Below are 26,399 nucleotides of genomic sequence, written 5' to 3'. Positions count from 1 at the left end.
CACATCAACAATTAAAGAGACCACAGTGGCTGATAAAACTCAAGAGCAAACAAGTACTCATGAATTGTCGGCCACCGAATTTACAACACCAAGTGTTACAAGCACACTTGTCAGTACATCTGAAACTTATTCCACTGAAAGACAGTCTACGTCACATCCTTCAACGGGCATAACAACTGAATCTAGCTCCGCCACTAGCGCATCAAGTACTTCTGTCCAATCCACGACGCTTTCGGAATCTACCCAGGTAGACCAAAGTACGACTGCGCAAGGAACCAAGTTTCCTACAATGTTGGCAACAACAGACCTAAGCACTTCGACGTCTACTTTTGAAGAGACCACCGAATCTACATCTCTAGACCAAAGTACTTCGGTGCAATATACCACAGTTCCTACATTGGAGGTAACATCGGAGCAAAGAATGATGACGTCAACCTATCCACAGAGCACAGTGGCTGGGACAACGACAGAAATGGCGAACACAATGGGACCGTCCTCAACCAGATCTCAAACATACAGTGCCACAAGCACAATGATTGGTACGTCGGAAGGTCACTCAACTATTGTAGAGACTACAGAACAGTCTTCCACTGGTACAACATATGGCATCAGATCGACCACAAGCAACCCGACAACTTTAGTCCCATCGACAACGCCTACTGGATCTACATCTGCAGGTCAAAGTACGGCCTCGCAAAGGACCACCTTTCCTACAGTGCCAGCAACAGCAGAACAAAGCACTGTGACATCAACTCTTCAAGAGACCACAGTGGCTGAAACAACTACAGGGCAGACAAGCACTCTTGGATTGTCGTCCGCCGCATCTACAAGGCAAATCGCCACCAGCACATTTTCCAGCACTTTACCAGGTCGATCCACCGTTGGCCAGTCTACAAGCTATTCCTCCATTGCCACAACAGGAGAAATCAGCTCGACCACAAGCAGCCCGGCAACTTCTCTCCAGCCGACAACACCTGCAGAATCGACGCTAGAAGTCCTTAGTACAAGCGCCTTAAAGACCACATTTTCAACTGTGAGGCCAAGTACAGAGCAAAGCACTTTGACGTCTACTCTTCAAGAGACAACTCTGCCTCTTAGTACAACGGCGCAGACTAGTACAGTAAGATCGTCTACGCCAACATTTACAACAATGAGTGCCAGAAGCACATTTGCAAGCACTACGGAGAGTCCTTCTACCGTCGGCCAGTCAACAGAACATTCATCAATGGCTACGACGAAAGAAATAAGCTCGACCATCAGTAGTTCGGCAACTTCTATCCAGCCGACAACACTTATGGAATCGACGCTGGCAGGCCAAAGTTTAACCTCGCAAAGGACCACATTTCGTACAGCTTTGCCAACAACAGATCAAAGCACTGTCACATCAACTCTTGTGGAGACCACAGTGACTGGGACGACTCTAGCAGAGACAACCACTCTTGGGTCGTCGTCCGCAACGTCTACAACACAGAGTGCTACAAACACACTTGTCAGCACATCTCAGGTTCATTTAACAGAAGGACAGTCTACATCACATCCTTCAACGGGCATAACAACTGAATCTAGCTCCGCCACTAGCGCATCAAGTACTTCGGTCCAATCCACGACGCTTTCGGAATCTACCCAGGTAGACCAAAGTACGACTGCGCAAGGAACCAAGTTTCCTACAATGTTGGCAACAACAGACCTAAGCACTTCGACGTCTACTTTTGAAGAGACCACCGAATCTACATCTCTAGACCAAAGTACTTCGGTGCAATATACCACAGTTCCTACATTGGAGGTAACAACGGAGCAAAGAATGATGACGTCCACCTATCCAAAGACCACAGTGGCTGGTACAACGACAGAGGTGGCGAGCACATTGAGACCGTCCTCAACTAGGTCTCAAAAATATAGTGCCACAAGCACAATGATTGGTACGTCGGAAGGTCACTCAACTATTGTAGAGACTACAGAACAGTCTTCCACTGGCACAACATATGGAATCAGATCGACCACAAGCAACCCGACAACTTCAGTCCCATCGACAACGCCTACTGAATCTACATCTGCAGGTCAAAGCACGGCCTCGCAAAGGACCACCTTTCCTACAGTGCCAGCAACAACAGAACAAAGCACTGTGACATCAACTCTTGAAAAGACCACAGTGGCTGGAACAACTACAGGGCAGACAAGCACTCTTGGATTGTCGTCCGCCGCATCTACAAGGCAAATCGCCACCAGCACATTTTCCAGCACTTTACCAGGTCGATCCACCGTTGGCCAGTCTACAAGCTATTCCTCCATTGCCACAACAGGAGAAATCAGCTCGACCACAAGCAGCCCGGCAACTTCTCTCCAGCCGACAACACCTGCAGAATCGACGCTATCAGTCCTTAGTACAAGCGCCTTAAAGACCACTTTTTCAACTGTGAGGCCAAGTACAGAGCAAAGCACTTTGACGTCTACTCTTCAAGAGACAACTCTGTCTCTTAGTACAACGGCGCAGACTAGTACAGTAAGATCGTCTACGCCAACATTTACAACAATGAGTGCCAGAAGCACATTTGCAAGCACTACGGAGAGTCCTTCTACCGTCGGCCAGTCAACAGAACATTCATCAATGGCTACGACGAAAGAAATAAGCTCGACCATCAGTAGTTCGGCAACTTCTATCCAGCCGACAACACTTATGGAATCGACGCTGGCAGGCCAAAGTTTAACCTCGCAAAGGACCACATTTCGTACAGCTATGCCAACAACAGATCAAAGCACTGTCACATCAACTCTTGTGGAGACCACAGTGGCTGGGACGACTCTAGCAGAGACAACCACTCTTGGGTCGTCGTCCGCAACGTCTACAACACAGAGTGCTACAAGCACACTTGTCAGCACATCTGAGGTTCATTCAACAGAAGGACAGTCTACATCACATCCTTCAACGGGCATAACAACTGAATCTAGCTCCGCCACTAGCGCATCAAGTACTTCTGTCCAATCCACGACGCTTTCGGAATCTACCCAGGTAGACCAAAGTACGACTGCGCAAGGAACCAAGTTTCCTACAATGCTAGCATCAACAGACCTAAGCACTTCGACGTCTACTTTTGAAGAGACCACCGAATCTACATCTGTAGACCAAAGTGCTTCGGTGCAATATACCACAGTTCCTACATTGGAGGTAACATCGGAGCAAAGAATGATGACGTCAACCTATCCACAGAGCACAGTGGCTGGGACAACGACAGAAATGGCGAGCACATTGGGACCGTCCTCAACAAGATCTCAAAAATATAGTGCCACAAGCACAATGATTGGTACGTCGGAAGGTCACTCAACTCTTGTAGAGACTACAGAACAGTCTTCCACTGGTACAACATATGGAATCAGATCGACCACAAGCAACCCGACAACTTTAGTCCCATCGACAACGCCTACTGGATCTACATCTGCAGGTCAAAGTACGGCCTCGCAAAGGACCACCTTTCCTACAGTGCCAGCAACAGCAGAACAAAGCACTGTGACATCAACTCTTCAAGAGACCACAGTGGCTGAAACAACTACAGGGCAGACAAGCACTCTTGGATTGTCGTCCGCCGCATCTGCAAGGCAAATCGCCACCAGCACATTTTCCAGCACTTTACCAGGTCGATCCACCGTTGGCCAGTCTACAAGCTATTCCTCCATTGCCACAACAGGAGAAATCAGCTCGACCACAAGCAGCCCGGCAACTTCTCTCCAGCCGACAACACCTGCAGAATCGACGCTATCAGTCCTTAGTACAAGCGCCTTAAAGACCACATTTTCAACTGTGAGGCCAAGTACAGAGCAAAGCACTTTGACGTCTACTCTTCAAGAGACAACTCTGCCTCTTAGTACAACGGCGCAGACTAGTACAGTAAGATCGTCTACGCCAACATTTACAACAATGAGTGCCAGAAGCACATTTGCAAGCACTACGGAGAGTCCTTCTACCGTCGGCCAGTCAACAGAACATTCATCAATGGCTACGACGAAAGAAATAAGCTCGACCATCAGTAGTTCGGCAACTTCTATCCAGCCGACAACACTTATGGAATCGACGCTGGCAGGCCAAAGTTTAACCTCGCAAAGGACCACATTTCGTACAGCTTTGCCAACAACAGATCAAAGCACTGTCACATCAACTCTTGTGGAGACCACAGTGGCTGGGACGACTCTAGCAGAGACAACCACTCTTGGGTCGTCGTCCGCAACGTCTACAACACAGAGTGCTACAAACACACTTGTCAGCACATCTCAGGTTCATTCAACAGAAGGACAGTCTACGTCACATCCTTCAACGGGCATAACAACTGAATCTAGCTCCGCCACTAGCGCATCAAGTACTTCTGTCCAATCCACGACGCTTTCGGAATCTACCCAGGTAGACCAAAGTACGACTGCGCAAGGAACCAAGTTTCCTACAATGTTGGCAACAACAGACCTAAGCACTTCGACGTCTACTTTTGAAGAGACCACCGAATCTACATCTCTAGACCAAAGTACTTCGGTGCAATATACCACAGTTCCTACATTGGAGGTAACATCGGAGCAAAGAATGATGACGTCAACCTATCCACAGAGCACAGTGGCTGGGACAACGACAGAAATGGCGAACACAATGGGACCGTCCTCAACCAGATCTCAAACATACAGTGCCACAAGCACAATGATTGGTACGTCGGAAGGTCACTCAACTATTGTAGAGACTACAGAACAGTCTTCCACTGGTACAACATATGGCATCAGATCGACCACAAGCAACCCGACAACTTTAGTCCCATCGACAACGCCTACTGGATCTACATCTGCAGGTCAAAGTACGGCCTCGCAAAGGACCACCTTTCCTACAGTGCCAGCAACAGCAGAACAAAGCACTGTGACATCAACTCTTCAAGAGACCACAGTGGCTGAAACAACTACAGGGCAGACAAGCACTCTTGGATTGTCGTCCGCCGCATCTACAAGGCAAATCGCCACCAGCACATTTTCCAGCACTTTACCAGGTCGATCCACCGTTGGCCAGTCTACAAGCTATTCCTCCATTGCCACAACAGGAGAAATCAGCTCGACCACAAGCAGCCCGGCAACTTCTCTCCAGCCGACAACACCTGCAGAATCGACGCTAGAAGTCCTTAGTACAAGCGCCTTAAAGACCACATTTTCAACTGTGAGGCCAAGTACAGAGCAAAGCACTTTGACGTCTACTCTTCAAGAGACAACTCTGCCTCTTAGTACAACGGCGCAGACTAGTACAGTAAGATCGTCTACGCCAACATTTACAACAATGAGTGCCAGAAGCACATTTGCAAGCACTACGGAGAGTCCTTCTACCGTCGGCCAGTCAACAGAACATTCATCAATGGCTACGACGAAAGAAATAAGCTCGACCATCAGTAGTTCGGCAACTTCTATCCAGCCGACAACACTTATGGAATCGACGCTGGCAGGCCAAAGTTTAACCTCGCAAAGGACCACATTTCGTACAGCTTTGCCAACAACAGATCAAAGCACTGTCACATCAACTCTTGTGGAGACCACAGTGACTGGGACGACTCTAGCAGAGACAACCACTCTTGGGTCGTCGTCCGCAACGTCTACAACACAGAGTGCTACAAACACACTTGTCAGCACATCTCAGGTTCATTTAACAGAAGGACAGTCTACATCACATCCTTCAACGGGCATAACAACTGAATCTAGCTCCGCCACTAGCGCATCAAGTACTTCGGTCCAATCCACGACGCTTTCGGAATCTACCCAGGTAGACCAAAGTACGACTGCGCAAGGAACCAAGTTTCCTACAATGTTGGCAACAACAGACCTAAGCACTTCGACGTCTACTTTTGAAGAGACCACCGAATCTACATCTCTAGACCAAAGTACTTCGGTGCAATATACCACAGTTCCTACATTGGAGGTAACAACGGAGCAAAGAATGATGACGTCCACCTATCCAAAGACCACAGTGGCTGGTACAACGACAGAGGTGGCGAGCACATTGAGACCGTCCTCAACTAGGTCTCAAAAATATAGTGCCACAAGCACAATGATTGGTACGTCGGAAGGTCACTCAACTATTGTAGAGACTACAGAACAGTCTTCCACTGGCACAACATATGGAATCAGATCGACCACAAGCAACCCGACAACTTCAGTCCCATCGACAACGCCTACTGAATCTACATCTGCAGGTCAAAGCACGGCCTCGCAAAGGACCACCTTTCCTACAGTGCCAGCAACAACAGAACAAAGCACTGTGACATCAACTCTTGAAAAGACCACAGTGGCTGGAACAACTACAGGGCAGACAAGCACTCTTGGATTGTCGTCCGCCGCATCTACAAGGCAAATCGCCACCAGCACATTTTCCAGCACTTTACCAGGTCGATCCACCGTTGGCCAGTCTACAAGCTATTCCTCCATTGCCACAACAGGAGAAATCAGCTCGACCACAAGCAGCCCGGCAACTTCTCTCCAGCCGACAACACCTGCAGAATCGACGCTATCAGTCCTTAGTACAAGCGCCTTAAAGACCACTTTTTCAACTGTGAGGCCAAGTACAGAGCAAAGCACTTTGACGTCTACTCTTCAAGAGACAACTCTGTCTCTTAGTACAACGGCGCAGACTAGTACAGTAAGATCGTCTACGCCAACATTTACAACAATGAGTGCCAGAAGCACATTTGCAAGCACTACGGAGAGTCCTTCTACCGTCGGCCAGTCAACAGAACATTCATCAATGGCTACGACGAAAGAAATAAGCTCGACCATCAGTAGTTCGGCAACTTCTATCCAGCCGACAACACTTATGGAATCGACGCTGGCAGGCCAAAGTTTAACCTCGCAAAGGACCACATTTCGTACAGCTATGCCAACAACAGATCAAAGCACTGTCACATCAACTCTTGTGGAGACCACAGTGGCTGGGACGACTCTAGCAGAGACAACCACTCTTGGGTCGTCGTCCGCAACGTCTACAACACAGAGTGCTACAAGCACACTTGTCAGCACATCTGAGGTTCATTCAACAGAAGGACAGTCTACATCACATCCTTCAACGGGCATAACAACTGAATCTAGCTCCGCCACTAGCGCATCAAGTACTTCTGTCCAATCCACGACGCTTTCGGAATCTACCCAGGTAGACCAAAGTACGACTGCGCAAGGAACCAAGTTTCCTACAATGCTAGCATCAACAGACCTAAGCACTTCGACGTCTACTTTTGAAGAGACCACCGAATCTACATCTGTAGACCAAAGTGCTTCGGTGCAATATACCACAGTTCCTACATTGGAGGTAACATCGGAGCAAAGAATGATGACGTCAACCTATCCACAGAGCACAGTGGCTGGGACAACGACAGAAATGGCGAGCACATTGGGACCGTCCTCAACAAGATCTCAAAAATATAGTGCCACAAGCACAATGATTGGTACGTCGGAAGGTCACTCAACTCTTGTAGAGACTACAGAACAGTCTTCCACTGGTACAACATATGGAATCAGATCGACCACAAGCAACCCGACAACTTTAGTCCCATCGACAACGCCTACTGGATCTACATCTGCAGGTCAAAGTACGGCCTCGCAAAGGACCACCTTTCCTACAGTGCCAGCAACAGCAGAACAAAGCACTGTGACATCAACTCTTCAAGAGACCACAGTGGCTGAAACAACTACAGGGCAGACAAGCACTCTTGGATTGTCGTCCGCCGCATCTGCAAGGCAAATCGCCACCAGCACATTTTCCAGCACTTTACCAGGTCGATCCACCGTTGGCCAGTCTACAAGCTATTCCTCCATTGCCACAACAGGAGAAATCAGCTCGACCACAAGCAGCCCGGCAACTTCTCTCCAGCCGACAACACCTGCAGAATCGACGCTATCAGTCCTTAGTACAAGCGCCTTAAAGACCACATTTTCAACTGTGAGGCCAAGTACAGAGCAAAGCACTTTGACGTCTACTCTTCAAGAGACAACTCTGCCTCTTAGTACAACGGCGCAGACTAGTACAGTAAGATCGTCTACGCCAACATTTACAACAATGAGTGCCAGAAGCACATTTGCAAGCACTACGGAGAGTCCTTCTACCGTCGGCCAGTCAACAGAACATTCATCAATGGCTACGACGAAAGAAATAAGCTCGACCATCAGTAGTTCGGCAACTTCTATCCAGCCGACAACACTTATGGAATCGACGCTGGCAGGCCAAAGTTTAACCTCGCAAAGGACCACATTTCGTACAGCTTTGCCAACAACAGATCAAAGCACTGTCACATCAACTCTTGTGGAGACCACAGTGGCTGGGACGACTCTAGCAGAGACAACCACTCTTGGGTCGTCGTCCGCAACGTCTACAACACAGAGTGCTACAAACACACTTGTCAGCACATCTCAGGTTCATTCAACAGAAGGACAGTCTACATCACATCCTTCAACGGGCATAACTGAATCTAGCTCCGCCACTAGCGCATCAAGTACTTCTGTCCAATCCACGACGCTTTCGGAATCTACCCAGGTAGACCAAAGTACGACTGCGCAAGGAACCAAGTTTCCTACAATGTTGGCAACAACAGACCTAAGCACTTCGACGTCTACTTTTGAAGAGACCACCGAATCTACATCTCTAGACCAAAGTACTTCGGTGCAATATACCACAGTTCCTACATTGGAGGTAACATCGGAGCAAAGAATGATAACGTCAACCTATCCACAGAGCACAGTGGCTGGGACAACGACAGAAATGGCGAGCACAATGGGACCGTCCTCAACCAGATCTCAAACATACAGTGCCACAAGCACAATGATTGGTACGTCGGAAGGTCACTCAACTATTGTAGAGACTACAGAACAGTCTTCCACTGGTACAACATATGGAATCAGATCGACCACAAGCAACCCGACAACTTTAGTCCCATCGACAACGCCTACTGGATCTACATCTGCAGGTCAAAGTACGGCCTCGCAAAGGACCACCTTTCCTACAGTGCCAGCAACAGCAGAACAAAGCACTGTGACATCAACTCTTCAAGAGACCACAGTGGCTGAAACAACTACAGGGCAGACAAGCACTCTTGGATTGTCGTCCGCCGCATCTACAAGGCAAATCGCCACCAGCACATTTTCCAGCACTTTACCAGGTCGATCCACCGTTGGCCAGTCTACAAGCTATTCCTCCATTGCCACAACAGGAGAAATCAGCTCGACCACAAGCAGCCCGGCAACTTCTCTCCAGCCGACAACACCTGCAGAATCGACGCTAGAAGCCCTTAGTACAAGCGCCTTAAAGACCACATTTTCAACTGTGAGGCCAAGTACAGAGCAAAGCACTTTGACGTCTACTCTTCAAGAGACAACTCTGCCTCTTAGTACAACGGCGCAGACTAGTACAGTAAGATCGTCTACGCCAACATTTACAACAATGAGTGCCAGAAGCACATTTGCAAGCACTACGGAGAGTCCTTCTACCGTCGGCCAGTCAACAGAACATTCATCAATGGCTACGACGAAAGAAATAAGCTCGACCATCAGTAGTTCGGCAACTTCTATCCAGCCGACAACACTTATGGAATCGACGCTGGCAGGCCAAAGTTTAACCTCGCAAAGGACCACATTTCGTACAGCTTTGCAAACAACAGATCAAAGCACTGTCACATCAACTCTTGTGGAGACCACAGTGGCTGGGACGACTCTAGCAGAGACAACCACTCTTGGGTCGTCGTCCGCAACGTCTACAACACAGAGTGCTACAAACACACTTGTCAGCACATCTCAGGTTCATTCAACAGAAGGACAGTCTACATCACATCCTTCAACGGGCATAACAACTGAATCTAGCTCCGCCACTAGCGCATCAAGTACTTCGGTCCAACCGACGACGCTTTCGGAATCTACCCAGGTAGACCAAAGTACGACTGCGCAAGGAACCAAGTTTCCTACAATGTTGGCAACAACAGACCTAAGCACTTCGACGTCTACTTTTGAAGAGACCACCGAATCTACATCTCTAGACCAAAGTACTTCGGTGCAATATACCACAGTTCCTACATTGGAGGTAACAACGGAGCAAAGCACGATGACGTCAACCTATCCACAGACCACAGTGGCTAGTACAGCGACAGAGATGGCGAGCACATTGGGACCGTCCTCAACCAGGTCTCAAAAATTAAGTGCCACAAGCACAGTCATTGGTACGTCGGAAGGTCACTCAACTCTTGTAGAGACTACAGAACAGCCTTCCACTGGTACAACATATGGAATCAGATCGACCACAAGAAGCCCAACAACTTTACTCCCTTCGACAACGCCTACTGAATCTACATCTGCAGATCAAAGTACGGCCTCGCAAAGGACCACCTTTCCTACAGTGCCAGCAACAACAGAACAAAGCACTGTGACATCAACTCTTGAAGAGACCACAGTGGCTGGCACAACAACAGGGCAGACAAGCACTCTTGGATTGTCGTCCGCCGCATCTTCAAGGCAAATCGCCACCAGCACATTTTCCAGCACTTTACAAGGTCGATCCACCCTTGGCCAGTCTACAAGCTATTCCTCCATAGCCACATCAACTGAATTTAGCTCGACCAGCAGCTCCAGAACTTCAGCTCAATCGACAACGCTGTCCGAATCTACAGCTGTAGACCAAAGTAACACCGCGCAAAGGACTACGATCCCTACAATGCCGGTAACAACGGAGCAAAGCACTATGGCCTCAACCTCTGCACAGACCACAGTGGCTAGTACAACTACGGAGGGGGCGAGCACACTGAGATCGTCTTCTGCCACAACACTTGCAGAATCGACGCTAGAAGCCCTTAGTACAAGCGCCTCAAAGACCACATTTTCAACTGTGAGGCCAAGTACAGAGCAAAGCACTTTGACGTCTACTCTTCAAGAGACAACTCTGCCTCTTAGGACAACGGCGCAGACTAGTACAGTAAGATCGTCTACGCCAGCATCTACATCAATGAGTGCCAGAAGCACATTTGTAAGCACTACGGAGGGTCCTTCTACCGTCGGCCAGTCAACAGAACATTCATCAATGGCTACGACGGAAGAAATTAGCTCGACAATCAATACTTCGGCAACTTCTATCCAGCCGACAACACTTATGGAATCGACGCTGGCAGGCCAAAGTTTAACCTCACAAAGGACCACATTTCGTACAGCTATGGCAACAACAGATCAAAGCACTGTCACATCAACTCTTGTGGAGACCACAGTGGCTGGGACGACTCTAGCAGAGACAACCACTCTTGGGTCGTCGTCCGCAACGTCTACAACACAGAGTGCTACAAGCACACTTGCCAGCACATCTCAGGTTCATTCAACAGAAGGACAGTCTACATCACATCCTTCAACGGGCATAACAACTGAATCTAGCTCCGCCACTAGCGCATCAAGTACTTCGGTCCAACCGACGACGCTTTCGGAATCTACCCAGGTAGACCAAAGTACGACTGCGCAAGGAACCAAGTTTCCTACAATGCTGGCAACAACAGACCTAAGCACTTCGACGTCTACTTTTGAAGAGACCACAAAATCTACATCTCTAGACCAAAGTACGTCGGTGCATTATACCACAGTTCCTACAATGGAGGTAACAACGGAGCAAAGCACGATGACGTCAACCTATCCACAGACCACAGTGGCTAATACAACGACAGAGATGGCGAGCACATTGGGACCGTCCTCAACCAGGTCTCAAAAATTAAGTGCCACAAGCACAGTCATTGGTACGTCGGAAGGTCACTCAACTCTTGTAGAGACTACAGAACAGTCTTCCACTGGTACAACATATGGAATCAGATCGACCACAAGCAGCCCAACAACTTTACTCCCATCGACAACGCCTACTGAATCTACATCTGCAGATCAAAGTACGGCCTCGCAAAGGACCACCTTTCCTACAGTGCCAGCAACAACAGAACAAAGCACTGTGACATCAACTCTTGAAGAGACCACAGTGGCTGGCACAACTACAGGGCAGACAAGCACTCTTGGATTGTCGTCCGCCGCATCTACAAGGCAAATCGCCACCAGCACATTTTCCAGCACTTTACAAGGTCGATCCACCCTTGGCCAGTCTACAAGCTATTCCTCCATAGCCACATCAACTGAATTTAGCTCGACCAGCAGCTCCAGAACTTCAGCTCAATCGACAACGCTGTCCGAATCTACAGCTGTAGACCAAAGTACCACCGCGCAAAGGACTACGATCCCTACAATGCCGGTAACAACGGAGCAAAGCACTATGGCCTCAACCTCTGCACAGACCACAGTGGCTAGTACAACTACGGAGGGGGCGAGCACACTGAGATCGTCTTCTGCCACAACACCTGCAGAATCGACGCTAGAAGCCCTTGGTACAAGCGCCTCAAAGACCACATTTTCAACTGTGAGGCCAAGTACAGAGCAAAGCACTTTGACGTCTACTCTTCAAGAGACAACTCTGCCTCTTAGGACAACGGCGCAGACTAGTACAGTAAGATCGTCTACGCCAGCATCTACATCAATGAGTGCCAGAAGCACATTTGTAAGCACTACGGAGGGTCCTTCTACCGTCGGCCAGTCAACAGAACATTCATCAATGGCTACGACGGAAGAAATTAGCTCGACAATCAGTACTTCGGCAACTTCTATCCAGCCGACAACACTTATGGAATCGACGCTGGCAGGCCAAAGTTTAACTTCGCAAAGGACCACATTTCGTACAGCTATGGCAACAACAGATCAAAGCACTGTCGCATCAACTCTTGAAGAGACCACAGTGGCTGGGACGACTCTAGCAGAGACAACCACTCTTGGGTCGTCGTCCGCAACGTCTACAACACAGAGTGCTACAAGCACACTTGCCAGCACATCTCAGGTTCATTCAACAGAAGGACAGTCTACATCACATCCTTCAACGGGCATAACAACTGAATCTAGCTCCGCCACTAGCGCATCAAGTACTTCGGTCCAACCGACGACGCTTTCGGAATCTACCCAGGTAGACCAAAGTACGACTCCGCAAGGAACCAAGTTTCCTACAATGCTGGCAACAACAGACCTAAGCATTTCGACGTCTACTTTTGAAGAGACCACAAAATCTACATCTCTAGACCAAAGTACGTCGGTGCAATATACCACAGTTCCTACAATGGAGGTAACAACGGAGCAAAGCACGATGACGTCAACCTATCCACAGACCACAGTGGCTAGTACAACGACAGAGATGGCGAGCACATTGGGACCGTCCTCAACCAGGTCTCAAAAATTAAGTGCCACAAGCACAGTCATTGGTACGTCGGAAGGTCACTCAACTCTTGTAGAGACTACAGAACAGCCTTCCACTGGTACAACATATGGAATCAGATCGACCACAAGAAGCCCAACAACTTTACTCCCTTCGACAACGCCTACTGAATCTACATCTGCAGATCAAAGTACGGCCTCGCAAAGGACCACCTTTCCTACAGTGCCAGCAACAACAGAACAAAGCACTGTGACATCAACTCTTGAAGAGACCACAGTGGCTGGCACAACTACAGGGCAGACAAGCACTCTTGGATTGTCGTCCGCCGCATCTACAAGGCAAATCGCCACCAGCACATTTTCCAGCACTTTACAAGGTCGATCCACCCTTGGCCAGTCTACAAGCTATTCCTCCATAGCCACATCAACTGAATTTAGCTCGACCAGCAGCTCCAGAACTTCAGCTCAATCGACAACGCTGTCCGAATCTACAGCTGTAGACCAAAGTACCACCGCGCAAAGGACTACGATCCCTACAATGCCGGTAACAACGGAGCAAAGCACTATGTCCTCAACCTCTGCACAGACCACAGTGGCTAGTACAACTACGGAGGGGGCGAGCACACTGAGATCGTCTTCTGCCACAACACCTGCAGAATCGACGCTAGAAGCCCTTAGTACAAGCGCCTCAAAGACCACATTTTCAACTGTGAGGCCAAGTACAGAGCAAAGCACTTTGACGTCTACTCTTCAAGAGACAACTCTGCCTCTTAGGACAACGGCGCAGACTAGTACAGTAAGATCGTCTACGCCAGCATCTACATCAATGAGTGCCAGAAGCACATTTGTAAGCACTACGGAGGGTCCTTCTACCGTCGGCCAGTCAACAGAACATTCATCAATGGCTACGACGGAAGAAATTAGCTCGACCATCAGTACTTCGGCAACTTCTATCCAGCCGACAACACTTATGGAATCGACGCTGGCAGGCCAAAGTTTAACTTCGCAAAGGACCACATTTCGTACAGCTATGGCAACAACAGATCAAAGCACTGTCACATCAACTCTTGAAGAGACCAGAGTGGCTGGGACGACTCTAGCAGAGACAACCACTCTTGGGTCGTCGTCCGCAACGTCTACAACACAGAGTGCTACAAGCACACTTGCCAGCACATCTCAGGTTCATTCAACAGAAGGACAGTCTACATCACATCCTTCAACGGGCATAACAACTGAATCTAGCTCCGCCACTAGCGCATCAAGTACTTCGGTCCAACCGACGACGCTTTCGGAATCTACCCAGGTAGACCAAAGTACGACTGCGCAAGGAACCAAGTTTCCTACAATGCTGGCAACAACAGACCTAAGCACTTCGACGTCTACTTTTGAAGAGACCACAAAATCTACATCTCTAGACCAAAGTACGTCGGTGCATTATACCACAGTTCCTACAATGGAGGTAACAACGGAGCAAAGCACGATGACGTCAACCTATCCACAGACCACAGTGGCTAATACAACGACAGAGATGGCGAGCACATTGGGACCGTCCTCAACCAGGTCTCAAAAATTAAGTGCCACAAGCACAGTCATTGGTACGTCGGAAGGTCACTCAACTCTTGTAGAGACTACAGAACAGTCTTCCACTGGTACAACATATGGAATCAGATCGACCACAAGCAGCCCAACAACTTTACTCCCATCGACAACGCCTACTGAATCTACATCTGCAGATCAAAGTACGGCCTCGCAAAGGACCACCTTTCCTACAGTGCCAGCAACAACAGAACAAAGCACTGTGACATCAACTCTTGAAGAGACCACAGTGGCTGGCACAACTACAGGGCAGACAAGCACTCTTGGATTGTCGTCCGCCGCATCTACAAGGCAAATCGCCACCAGCACATTTTCCAGCACTTTACAAGGTCGATCCACCCTTGGCCAGTCTACAAGCTATTCCTCCATAGCCACATCAACTGAATTTAGCTCGACCAGCAGCTCCAGAACTTCAGCTCAATCGACAACGCTGTCCGAATCTACAGCTGTAGACCAAAGTACCACCGCGCAAAGGACTACGATCCCTACAATGCCGGTAACAACGGAGCAAAGCACTATGTCCTCAACCTCTGCACAGACCACAGTGGCTAGTACAACTACGGAGGGGGCGAGCACACTGAGATCGTCTTCTGCCACAACACCTGCAGAATCGACGCTAGAAGCCCTTAGTACAAGCGCCTCAAAGACCACATTTTCAACTGTGAGGCCAAGTACAGAGCAAAGCACTTTGACGTCTACTCTTCAAGAGACAACTCTGCCTCTTAGGACAACGGCGCAGACTAGTACAGTAAGATCGTCTACGCCAGCATCTACATCAATGAGTGCCAGAAGCACATTTGTAAGCACTACGGAGGGTCCTTCTACCGTCGGCCAGTCAACAGAACATTCATCAATGGCTACGACGGAAGAAATTAGCTCGACCATCAGTACTTCGGCAACTTCTATCCAGCCGACAACACTTATGGAATCGACGCTGGCAGGCCAAAGTTTAACTTCGCAAAGGACCACATTTCGTACAGCTATGGCAACAACAGATCAAAGCACTGTCACATCAACTCTTGAAGAGACCAGAGTGGCTGGGACGACTCTAGCAGAGACAACCACTCTTGGGTCGTCGTCCGCAACGTCTACAACACAGAGTGCTACAAGCACACTTGCCAGCACATCTCAGGTTCATTCAACAGAAGGACAGTCTACATCACATCCTTCAACGGGGATAACAACTGAATCTAGCTCCGCCACTAGCGCATCAAGTACTTCGGTCCAACCGACGACGCTTTCGGAATCTACCCAGGTAGACCAAAGTACGACTGCGCAAGGAACCAAATTATCTACAATGCTGGCAACAGAACTTAGAACTTCGACGTCTACTTTTGAAGAGACCACCGAATCGTCATCTGTAGACCAAAGTACGTCGGTGCAATATACCACAGTTCCTACATTGGAAGTAACAACGGACCAAAGCACGATGACGTCAAGCTATCCACAGACCACAGTGGCTAGTACAACGACAGAAATGGCGAGCACATTGGGACCATCCTCAACCAGGTCCCAAACATATAATGCCACAAGCACAATGATTGGTACGTCGGAAGGTCTCTCAACTCTTGTAGAGACTACAGAACAGTCTTCCACCGGTACAACATATGAAATTAGATCGACCACAAGCAACCCGACAACTTTAGTCCCATCGACAACGCCTACTGAATCTACATCTGCAGGTCAAATTACAACCTCGCAAAGGACCACCTTTCCTACATTGCCAGCAACAACAGAACAAAACACTGTGACATCAACTCTTGATGAGACCATTGAGTCTCGTTCAACTGCAGGACAGACAAGCACTATTGAATTGTCGTCCGCCCCATCGACAAGGCAAATCGCCACCAGTACATTTTCCAGCACTTTACAAGGTCGATCCACCGTTGGCCAGTCTACAAGCTATTCCTCCATAGGTCATTCTGTAACTGATTTGGGAGGGTCAACAGCTAAAACGTTTTCAACACTCCCCACACAGACGTCAAGTATTTCTATACCCACAAGTGATCTACCTATACAAGAACACACAACCTTACAGTCCGCTTTTACTACACACATGGAAGACACATCTCTGTCTGTATCTAGCACACATATGCCATCCACCTTGCTAGAGAAAACAAGTTACCGCACCACGGACCACTCTTCTAAATTTGCATCGACCATGACATCAGGTCCAATTACTTCAATGACAACACCATTTGGAGTAACCGATGTCATGCGCACAGAAAGTCTGACAACATCCGCAGCGAGTGCACCCAGTTCAACAACACCAATACACTTTGGTTCTTCCTTTTCTTCTGTTACGACGGAAAGGGGTAAGTTTAAAACTTCTAAAGGCCCCTCTAAACAAATCAGCACATTCCCGACGTTTGCTCCCACTGCGGAACATAGCTCCCTGGCCTCTACTGTAGCCAGCACAGCCGGCCCCACATCAGACTACACTACAGAATCTTTCTCGACTATGACAACTAGTCCAACGACGACAATGACACCACTTGGACCGACCACGGATATGACTACTTCTTACTTAACAGAGCGACTAACTACAGAAAGTCAGACTACATCAACACCAATAGCAGATACCTCAGCTAAAGCTACATTCTATAGCTCCACATCTTCATCTGTCACGACAGAAAGTAGTATGTTTGAAACCACCACCGAGTCCACGTTCAGGCAAAGTAGCACCTTCCCCACCCTTCCAGCAACTACAGAACAAATCACTATGTCAACGACCGCATCAAGCACTGATATACCGCCCACAGTAACAACACAAGCTCTCTCATCAACTGATAACGTAGAGATTATTACTGCCAAGCATTCTACGACCTCATACACAACACGGCCAACAACTTCGTCTTTCGCGTCACGTTTACCCACACAAGAACATACCACTACAGAGACAGATATCACTTCATCTTTAAGAGATACATCTTTGTCAGCAACAAGCACCGATATGGCATCCACCATGCTTGAGAAAACAAGTTACCCTACAACAGACCATACCACCAATCAATTTTCATCTGTCAGCACCCGTCAAACGACGACAATGACACCTCTTGGTGTTACCACTGACATGACTACAACATCCATGACAGAACGACCAACTACAGAAGGACTTACCATGACTTCATCAACAGTACGGGTAGAAATACCCACAACTTCTAAATTGTCTTCCATTGTATCCGATACGACAGAAGCTAGCGATCTTTCATCGACGAGTTTGTCCACGTCGAAGCAAAGCAGCCAACTTTCGACGCTTGCTGCCACTACAGAAAGAAGCACGCTGGCCTCCACCATGTCAAGCACATCAGGTTTGTCTAACCCACAAACAACTTTACCACTTTCGACGGAAATGCTTTCAACAGAAAGATCACCAACGTCCGAGCCATTTCTATCAACCGCACTCAAAACACAAAGCACAAGCCAAGGCAGTACGGTCTCGACATCGACAGAAAGAAACACAGTTCCTACATCTACGCAGAAAACAGTAATGATGTCTACTCCACAGACAACACATTCTGATATAACGACAAAGTACATTACCACAAAGAGGCCGTTACCACCGACACTTCCCCAAACAAGTGCCTCGAGCACAGCAACGGAACAAAACACCGTAACATATACCCCTCTAAAGACCACAGTCGCTGACGAAACTACGATGCAGTCTAGTACAGAGAAGCGTTTGACAACAGCACATTCACAACCAATTGCCACAAGCACACTTAGCAGCACAGTGCAGGCAACAACAGAGCAAAGCACTGTAACATCTACCCCTCACAAGACTACAGTCGCTGACGAAACTACGATGCAGTCTAGTACAGAGGAGCTTTTGACAACAACACATTCACAACAAAGTGCCATAAGCACGATTGGCAGCACAGTGCAAGCAACAACAGAGCAAAGTACTCTTCGAGGGTCTACTGTAGCTGTTGCAACCACACATTCACAATCAAGTGCCTCGAGCACATTTGGCAGCACAATTCACGCAACAAGGGAACAAAGCACTCTAACATCAACCCTTCAACAGTCCACAGTGGCTGATGAAACCACAATGTACTCTCCTACAGAAGAGCTTGTGACAACAACACATTCACAACCAATTGCGACAAGCGCACCTGGTAGCACAGTACAGGCAACAACGGAACAAACCACCGTAACATATACCCCTAAAAAGACCACAGTCGCTGACGAAACTACGATGCACTCTACTACAGAAGAACTTTTGACAACAACACAGCCACAACAAAGTGCCATAAGCACGATTGGCAGCACAGTGCATGCAACAACGGAACAAAGTACTCTGACATCTACCCTTCAAGTTTCCACGGTCGCTGACGAAACCACAATGCACTCGAGTACAGAAGAGCTTTCATCAACACTCCCACAACCAAGTGCCACAAGCACGTTTGGCAGCACAGTACATGCAACAACGGAACAAAGTGCTCTAACATCTTCTCTTCGAGGGTCTACTGTCGCTCCTGCAACCACAGTGCACTCTAGTACAGAGGAACCGTTAACACCGACACATTCACCAACAAGTGCCTCGAGCACAATTGGTAGCACCATTCACGCAACAACGGAACAATTCACTCTAACATCAACCCTTCAACAGTCCACAGTCGCTGACGAAACCACAATGCACTATGTTACAGAGGAACCGTTGACACCGACACATACACAATCAAGTGCCATAAAGACTATTGGCAGCACAGTTTACGCAACAACGGAACAAAGCACTCTTACATCAACCTTTCAACATTCCACAGTCGCTGATGAAACCACGATGCACTCTACTACAGAAGAGCTTTTCACAGCACATTCACCACCAATTGCCACAAGCGCACTTGCTAGCTCAGCGCATGCAACAACGGAACAAAGCACCGTAAAATATACAACAGTCGCTGATGAAACCACGATGCAGTCTAGTACAGAAGAGCTTTTGACAACAACACAACCACAACAAAGTGCCATAAGCACGCTTGGCAGCACATTGCAGGCAACAACAGAGCAAAGTACTCTTCGGGGGTCTACTGTAGCTGTTGCAACCACACATTCAGAATCAAGTGCCTCGAGCACATTTGGTAGCACAATTCACGCAACAACGAAACAAAGCACTCTAACATCAACCCTTCAACAGTCCACAGTCGCCGATAAAACCACAATGCACTCTACTACAGAAGAGCTTTCGACGGCAACGCATTCACAACCAATTGCCACAAGCACACTTGCAAGCACAGTACAGGCAACAACGGGACAAAGCACGGTAACATATACACCTCACAAGACTACAGTCGCTGACAAAACTACGATGCAGTCTAGTACAAAAGAGCTTTTGACAACTACACAGCCACGACAAAGTGCCGTAAGCACGCTTGGTAGCACAGTGCAGGCAACAACAGAACAAAGTACTCTAACACCTACTCTTCGAGGGTCTACTGTCGCTCCTGCAACCACAATGCACACTAGTACAGATGAACCGTTGACACCGACACATTCACTATCAAGTGCCATAAGCACCATTGGTAGCACAGTGCATGTAAAAACGGAACAAAGCACAGCAACATATACCACAGTCGATGACGAAACTACGATGCAGTCTAGTACAGAGGAGCTTTTGACAACAACGCATTCACAACCTATTGCCGTTAGCACACTTGGTAGCACAGTGCGGGCAACAACAGAACAAAGTACTCTGACATCTACCCTTCAAGGTTCCACAGTCGTTGATAAAACCACAATGCACTTTAGTACAGAACAGCTTTCATCAACACACTCACAACCAAGTGCCACAAGCACGCTTGGTCGCACTGTGCGGGCAACAACGGAACAAAGTGCTTTAACATCTAGTCTTCGAGGGTCTACTGTTGCAACCACGGTGTACTCTAGTACAGAGGAGCCGTTGCCAACGACACATGCTACAAGCACGATTGTCAGCACAGTAGGGGCAACAGCAGAACAAAGCACTCTAACATCTGCCCTTCAGGCTTCCACAGTCTCTGATGACACCACGACGCACTCTAGTACAGTGGAGTCATTGTCACCGACCCATTCACACCCAAGTGGTACTACAAACAGCACAGTTGTGGTAATAACGGAACAAAGCTCCCAAATATCTACCATTCAATTTTCCACGGTCGCTGACGAAACCACGATGCACGTCAGTACAGAGGAACCATTTACAACCACACATACAGCACAAAGTGACACAAGCACATATAGGAGAACCGTGCCAGAAACAACGGAACAAAGGTCTATGGTATCTACAGTCGCCTTTGATACCACTGTGCTCTCTAGTACAGAGGAACCGACAACACCCAAACATTCATCCCATTCAGCACCAACCATCTTTAGCAGCACAGCACAGGCATCTACAGAATACAGCACTCTGACATCTACCCTTCAACAATCCACATTCGCTGATGAAACCACCGCCTATGAAACGATATACTCCAGTACGGAGGAACCGTTAACACCCACACCAATTGTCACAAGCAGTTCTGTTGTGTCAACAACGGATCAAAGCACTTTAACATCAACCCTTCAAGAATCCACAATCGCTGATGAAACGACGATGCGCTTAAGTACAGAGGAACATCTTACACCCACACATTCACAACTAAGTTCGACAAGCACACTCGGCAGCACAGTGCCGGAAACAACGGAACAAAGCACCGTAACGTCAACCCGTCAAGAGACCAGCAAAGCAGATACAACCACGATGTACTCTAGTACAGTGGAACCGTTGACATCCACATATTCAAGCACACTTAGCAGCACAGCTTTCATCCAATCGACCTCTTTTGCAGAGTCCACATTAGTCGACGAAGTTACGTCCAGATTACTAAGTACCACATATAAAGAAGATACAACATTATCTACAACATCGGCTACAACAAGCCCTACAACAACTGACAGAACAAAGGGCATTACCTCGACGACCAGCAGCCCAATAACCTCAATACCTTTTTCGACGCTTGTATTAACTACAGTTGCGAGCCCAAGTACGCCCGAATTCACGATAACAACCAACCAAAGAGATACAACGCTCCTACCCAAGGTATTGATTTTTATTTTAATCTTTAATTTCACTTTCATTGCAGCTTTTTGTTTGTACCAGTATAGAATTAACATTTCGATAATCTAAGTTAACAGATGGAACTCTGCAAACCATTTCCACACATATTATTTCCACACAGACATCTTATGGACCAAGCACTCGGGGGACTTATAGCGAGGCACAGTCCACCCCGCTCTCGACGACAACACCTTCAACCACTGTACCCTTCATAACGACAGAGCATCAGACGGGAGCAAAACCCACATCTACATCAGAAATTCTACCAACAACAGCTGAGGAGCCATTCACAGATTTTCTACCAACAACAGCCGATAGGACAGAACTTCCACAAACTACGACCAAAGGTATATTCACGTCAACAGAAGCATCAGTGAGAACATCTGCTAGACGCACCACCGTCACTGAACAAGGGACAGCGTTCTCCACGACGGGTAATCATTTTATCGTTTCATCGTTGTTTTAATCATTGTTTTAATCATCGTTTTAATCATCGTTTTAGTCATCGTTTTAATCATTGTTTTAGTCATCGTTTTAGTCATCGTTTTAGTCATCGTTTTAGTCATTGTTTTAATCATTGTTTTAATGTTGTATGTTCGTCTGTATTTTGTGGGTCAGCCGTTACCAGCGAGAGCTGCCTAGGCTGACCCAGTGTAATGACTTGTCCTCATTGCCAATAGATACAAATCAGTGTTTTAATCAATGTTTTAACCGCAAAATGACTGGAACTTTTATGTTTTGTGTATTCATATTTTCTTAAAGATGTCTGTCCAACATGTGTGCCTAACGCGTTCTGTCTAACTACTGAGGGAGATCCTCATTGTGTGTGCAAACCTGGATACTTTTGGAACGTGACAGTCTGTTCTGAATGTAAGTATAGTGCAGTAGTTAAGACATACATTTCTGACGATTTTATATTGTCATCTTATATTTCTTCATCTTTTATTTCTTGTCGAAGAAAGCTAAAAAGTAGAGATATATAGCAAATCTATGCAACGTAGCAAAGTTTCTGAAAGCGTAATATATGTTGAATTTCAAACCTCATCGAGATAGCTTTAACTTTCCCTTCATGTTTTGTTCACGCAGATTCTTCAAAAGGTTTTGTAGCTAAGAGATATGTTTTCATGGAAGCTCATCTGTGTTGGTAGTGATCATAGTGCGATGCTAATCTTTCTTACAACACTTAAAGGTATTCACGGATCAAATTTTCATCGACAACTGTCGCCTTCCTGAAGATCAATAAATAGATACGTTTTTCGTCGCGTTATATATTGTGACAACTGTCAATTGACCATTCCTTGTATGATTGGGTCAAATGTTGTTTTTTATAGTCCCAACTGTACTCGGAGTGAACTTCACCCTCGAGGCCCTGGAATGGGACCCTGAGTACTTAGACTACTCGAGCAGACTGTGCAGAAGCATTGCAATGGAACTTACCGACAAGGTAAGGAACTATTGTTACGTTGATGGTGTAAGTTTGGTAAACTGTATGGAAACCGTAGAAATGACACGCATGTATGGAATTGTATTTATTGAATGTAAAGCTGTAAAGTGATCATGATTGTGACTGTGATTGTTGTGTTGGTTAACTCTTTGTTTTTGAGTCTGTTACTCGCTTGGTGTGAGTGTTATTTGTGGAAATGTCAATCAGCTGATGTTTTTGTGTATGTAGATCTGGTGTAAGTTGTTTATTGTACCCAAGAATGTTATTGTGCTCTTGTATGTGTAGGGATGATGTCTTTTGTAAACCTGGCGTTGTCTATATTAGAATGTTGTAATCTCTTTGTTTTGTAAGGCTGGTGTTGTAACAGTAAGTATTGTAGCCTGATTTTGTAAATTTGTAACGTTTGTTTTTTAATGTATTTCCCTGTTGCTTTTTTTTTCGTTGTTGTCATTCATGATATTTGTGTATTTGTACTGATGCTTCAATGTTTCTGTTGTTTGTCTATATACGCTTGTTCTCACTTTTCTTTTTCTATATGATGTAGTTGTTTGATATAATGCTAATGTACTTTTTGTTTTATTTTCTTTTGTGCCTGTATAATGGTTATTATGATTGGAATGTGTAAAGTGTGTAATGTTTTACATGTTGTTATGTTTCATATATAAATGTATTTTGTAAACTTTTGTAAAATTTGTACTAAAAGCAAACGATTTTGTCTTATATTCAAAACACAGGGAAGGAAAACCCTGCACAGAAACCCAGGGATGACATCCCTGCATAAAAGTCCTAGGGAAGAAACCCTAGCACAGAAAATCCAGGGGGGATGAAACACCCCTGTCAAAAAAGTCCTAGGGAGCACACCCTAGCCAAAAAAGCCAGTGGGAATGACCCCTGTAGATATATGTAACTAGGGAGGACACCCTAGCGAAAAAAAGCCAGTGGGAATGGCCCCTGCAACAATATGTAACTGTGTTTATTTGTGGAATTGTAAATGTGTATGTTGTTATGTTATGTACTTATGAATGTTCGAATAAAAAAAAAAATAAAAAAACATCTAAAAAAAAAAAAAAAAAAAAAGATAGGCCAATAAAAAAAAATTACATTTATCGGCTCAACCAATGAGAGAGTGGTTGCATGCCCGTCACATATTTGCATTTGTTTTGTATTTGTTTTTAATTTCTGCATTTCTACGGAGGTTCAAATCCATGTTTAGACAGAAAAAAGTACCTAGCTTAATAAAGAAAATTCAACTGTGTAACAGACACCAACAAAAAAAAAAAAAGTTTGGTAATCTTGGTAAAAGATGATAGTTAACAAAGAAAATGTTCCATTTTGTGTATGACTGTAGAAAAATCCTTACCATTCTTATCTTCCTCAGGTATCCGAGTACTTCATCTCGAACAGCGATACCTTCCCCGCCACCATATTCGGCAGTGCTGCAGTGCTCAGCTTTTTTGAGGGGAGTGTAGCCTCCACCGTCCTTCTGAACTTCAGTTCCCCCTGCGTGGAAAAGGAAGAGGCTGAAAGTTTCCTGACCGAAGTAATCGCTGCTGACAGCAACAACACACTTGGCATCGCTCTACGGGCTGTCTACGGTACAGCGCTTTCTGTTGCATGTTCCTTAAACACTAACATAGGACATTTTTACATAATTTTTTTTTTGCTAAACGAAAAAAAAACGTGATGCTTAAACCAGTAAACGAATGTGCATATGAGTATGAATACGTACTGGGTTATTGATGTACACATGAAGCAAGAATATTTCGTACATGCAAGTGTTGACATGCAATGAACATGTTTTACAGCGATGGCGTAGTATAAAGATGTATTTTTATATACCTTACATCATTCTGTGTAATTTTCACATTTAAATTTGTATATATATATATATAGCGAGGCGATAACGTTTTCGATATTTTATCCCCTACAGAGGTTTGCAGCGACGAGTACTGCTCTAGCGAATCATCTTGCATCGTGGTCGACTCCGACAGGGAATGCAGGTAATGGGTCAATTATTGTACATGTTTACTCATTTTCTTACACAAAATATGTCGTTTGTAGAGATGTTATTGTAACATCGACGTCAATTGTATCATTTGTATTTATGTCTGCGTTATTATTCCAATAAAGATAGATGATGCATCGTTTCTGTTAAAACATCTTGCACTCTGCGGGTTAGTGATTTAAACTTATCCATTTTTTTTACAGAATTGGTGATCTCGTTGTGACGAGCCCATGTGACGGTAAGACAAATTCCTAAGTTTCTACTTTATGAACGATTCCTCCTCAAAACGGCATAGACATGTATATATAGACACGAAAAGACATGTATATATATATACACATGTTTACCAAAAAGCAATGTATAACTTAATTCATGTGAATGAAGCTAACCGCTTCTAGCAGCTAGCATCTAAAGAACAAACCAATTTAATTTTTTTAATCTCCATACCCCTTACAACAGAGAACACAACACCTCCAACAACAGTAGTCCCAACGACACACATCTCTACGGAAGAAACTACAGAACAGACAACCGAAAAGACAACAATACCAACTACAATTGTGACTACTCAGAAATCAACACAACAAACTACTCAAACGAGTACAATACCATCAACAGTACAACCTACAACAGAGGCCACAACAGGTAAAACCACTCATCCCTTCAAACACTATGAAAAGTAGGCTTTGCCTACGCACAAGCAGTGTCGAGATATTAACACGCTAATTTCCAAAGTCCCTACCAACATATTAACGGAACAATTACCAACGAGTACTAGACGTTCAATGTGTATGGCAGAATGTCCAACAGAGGGGATGAAAAATATGCAATTTCTTAACAAATCACTTTAATTGAAATATTTCAGACAAAGAAAGACATATAAACAATGCTCTCTAATTACATTTTTTCTGAAAATGATAAAATGTGGACTTTTATTGTAGAGAAAACAACGCGAGTCGCCACAAACCCTACGACGATGCATCCAACAACACAAATAACAACTCTCCCAACGACGATACATCCAACAACTCTCA

At 46.2% G+C, this 26,399-nt stretch overlaps 1 protein-coding gene across 1 annotated transcript; it reads left to right on the top strand.

Annotated features, from left to right (window-relative positions):
* Positions 1–532: 532 nt before the first annotated feature.
* Positions 533–25,364, top strand: LOC136447118 (pneumococcal serine-rich repeat protein-like). The gene is made up of 4 exons (XM_066445810.1): positions 533–16,385; positions 23,248–23,360; positions 24,739–24,955; positions 25,291–25,364. Exons 1-4 carry the CDS (start codon positions 533–535, stop codon positions 25,362–25,364), a joined length of 16,257 nt encoding a protein of 5,418 aa, XP_066301907.1.
* The last annotated feature ends 1,035 nt before the right edge of the window (positions 25,365–26,399 follow it).

Source organism: Branchiostoma lanceolatum, chromosome 13 (assembly GCF_035083965.1).
Source record: "Branchiostoma lanceolatum isolate klBraLanc5 chromosome 13, klBraLanc5.hap2, whole genome shotgun sequence".
Classification (NCBI taxonomy): Eukaryota; Metazoa; Chordata; class Leptocardii; order Amphioxiformes; family Branchiostomatidae; genus Branchiostoma; species Branchiostoma lanceolatum.
Note: the sequence above shows the minus strand (reverse complement) of the source record. Positions and strands in the feature narration are given on the sequence as shown.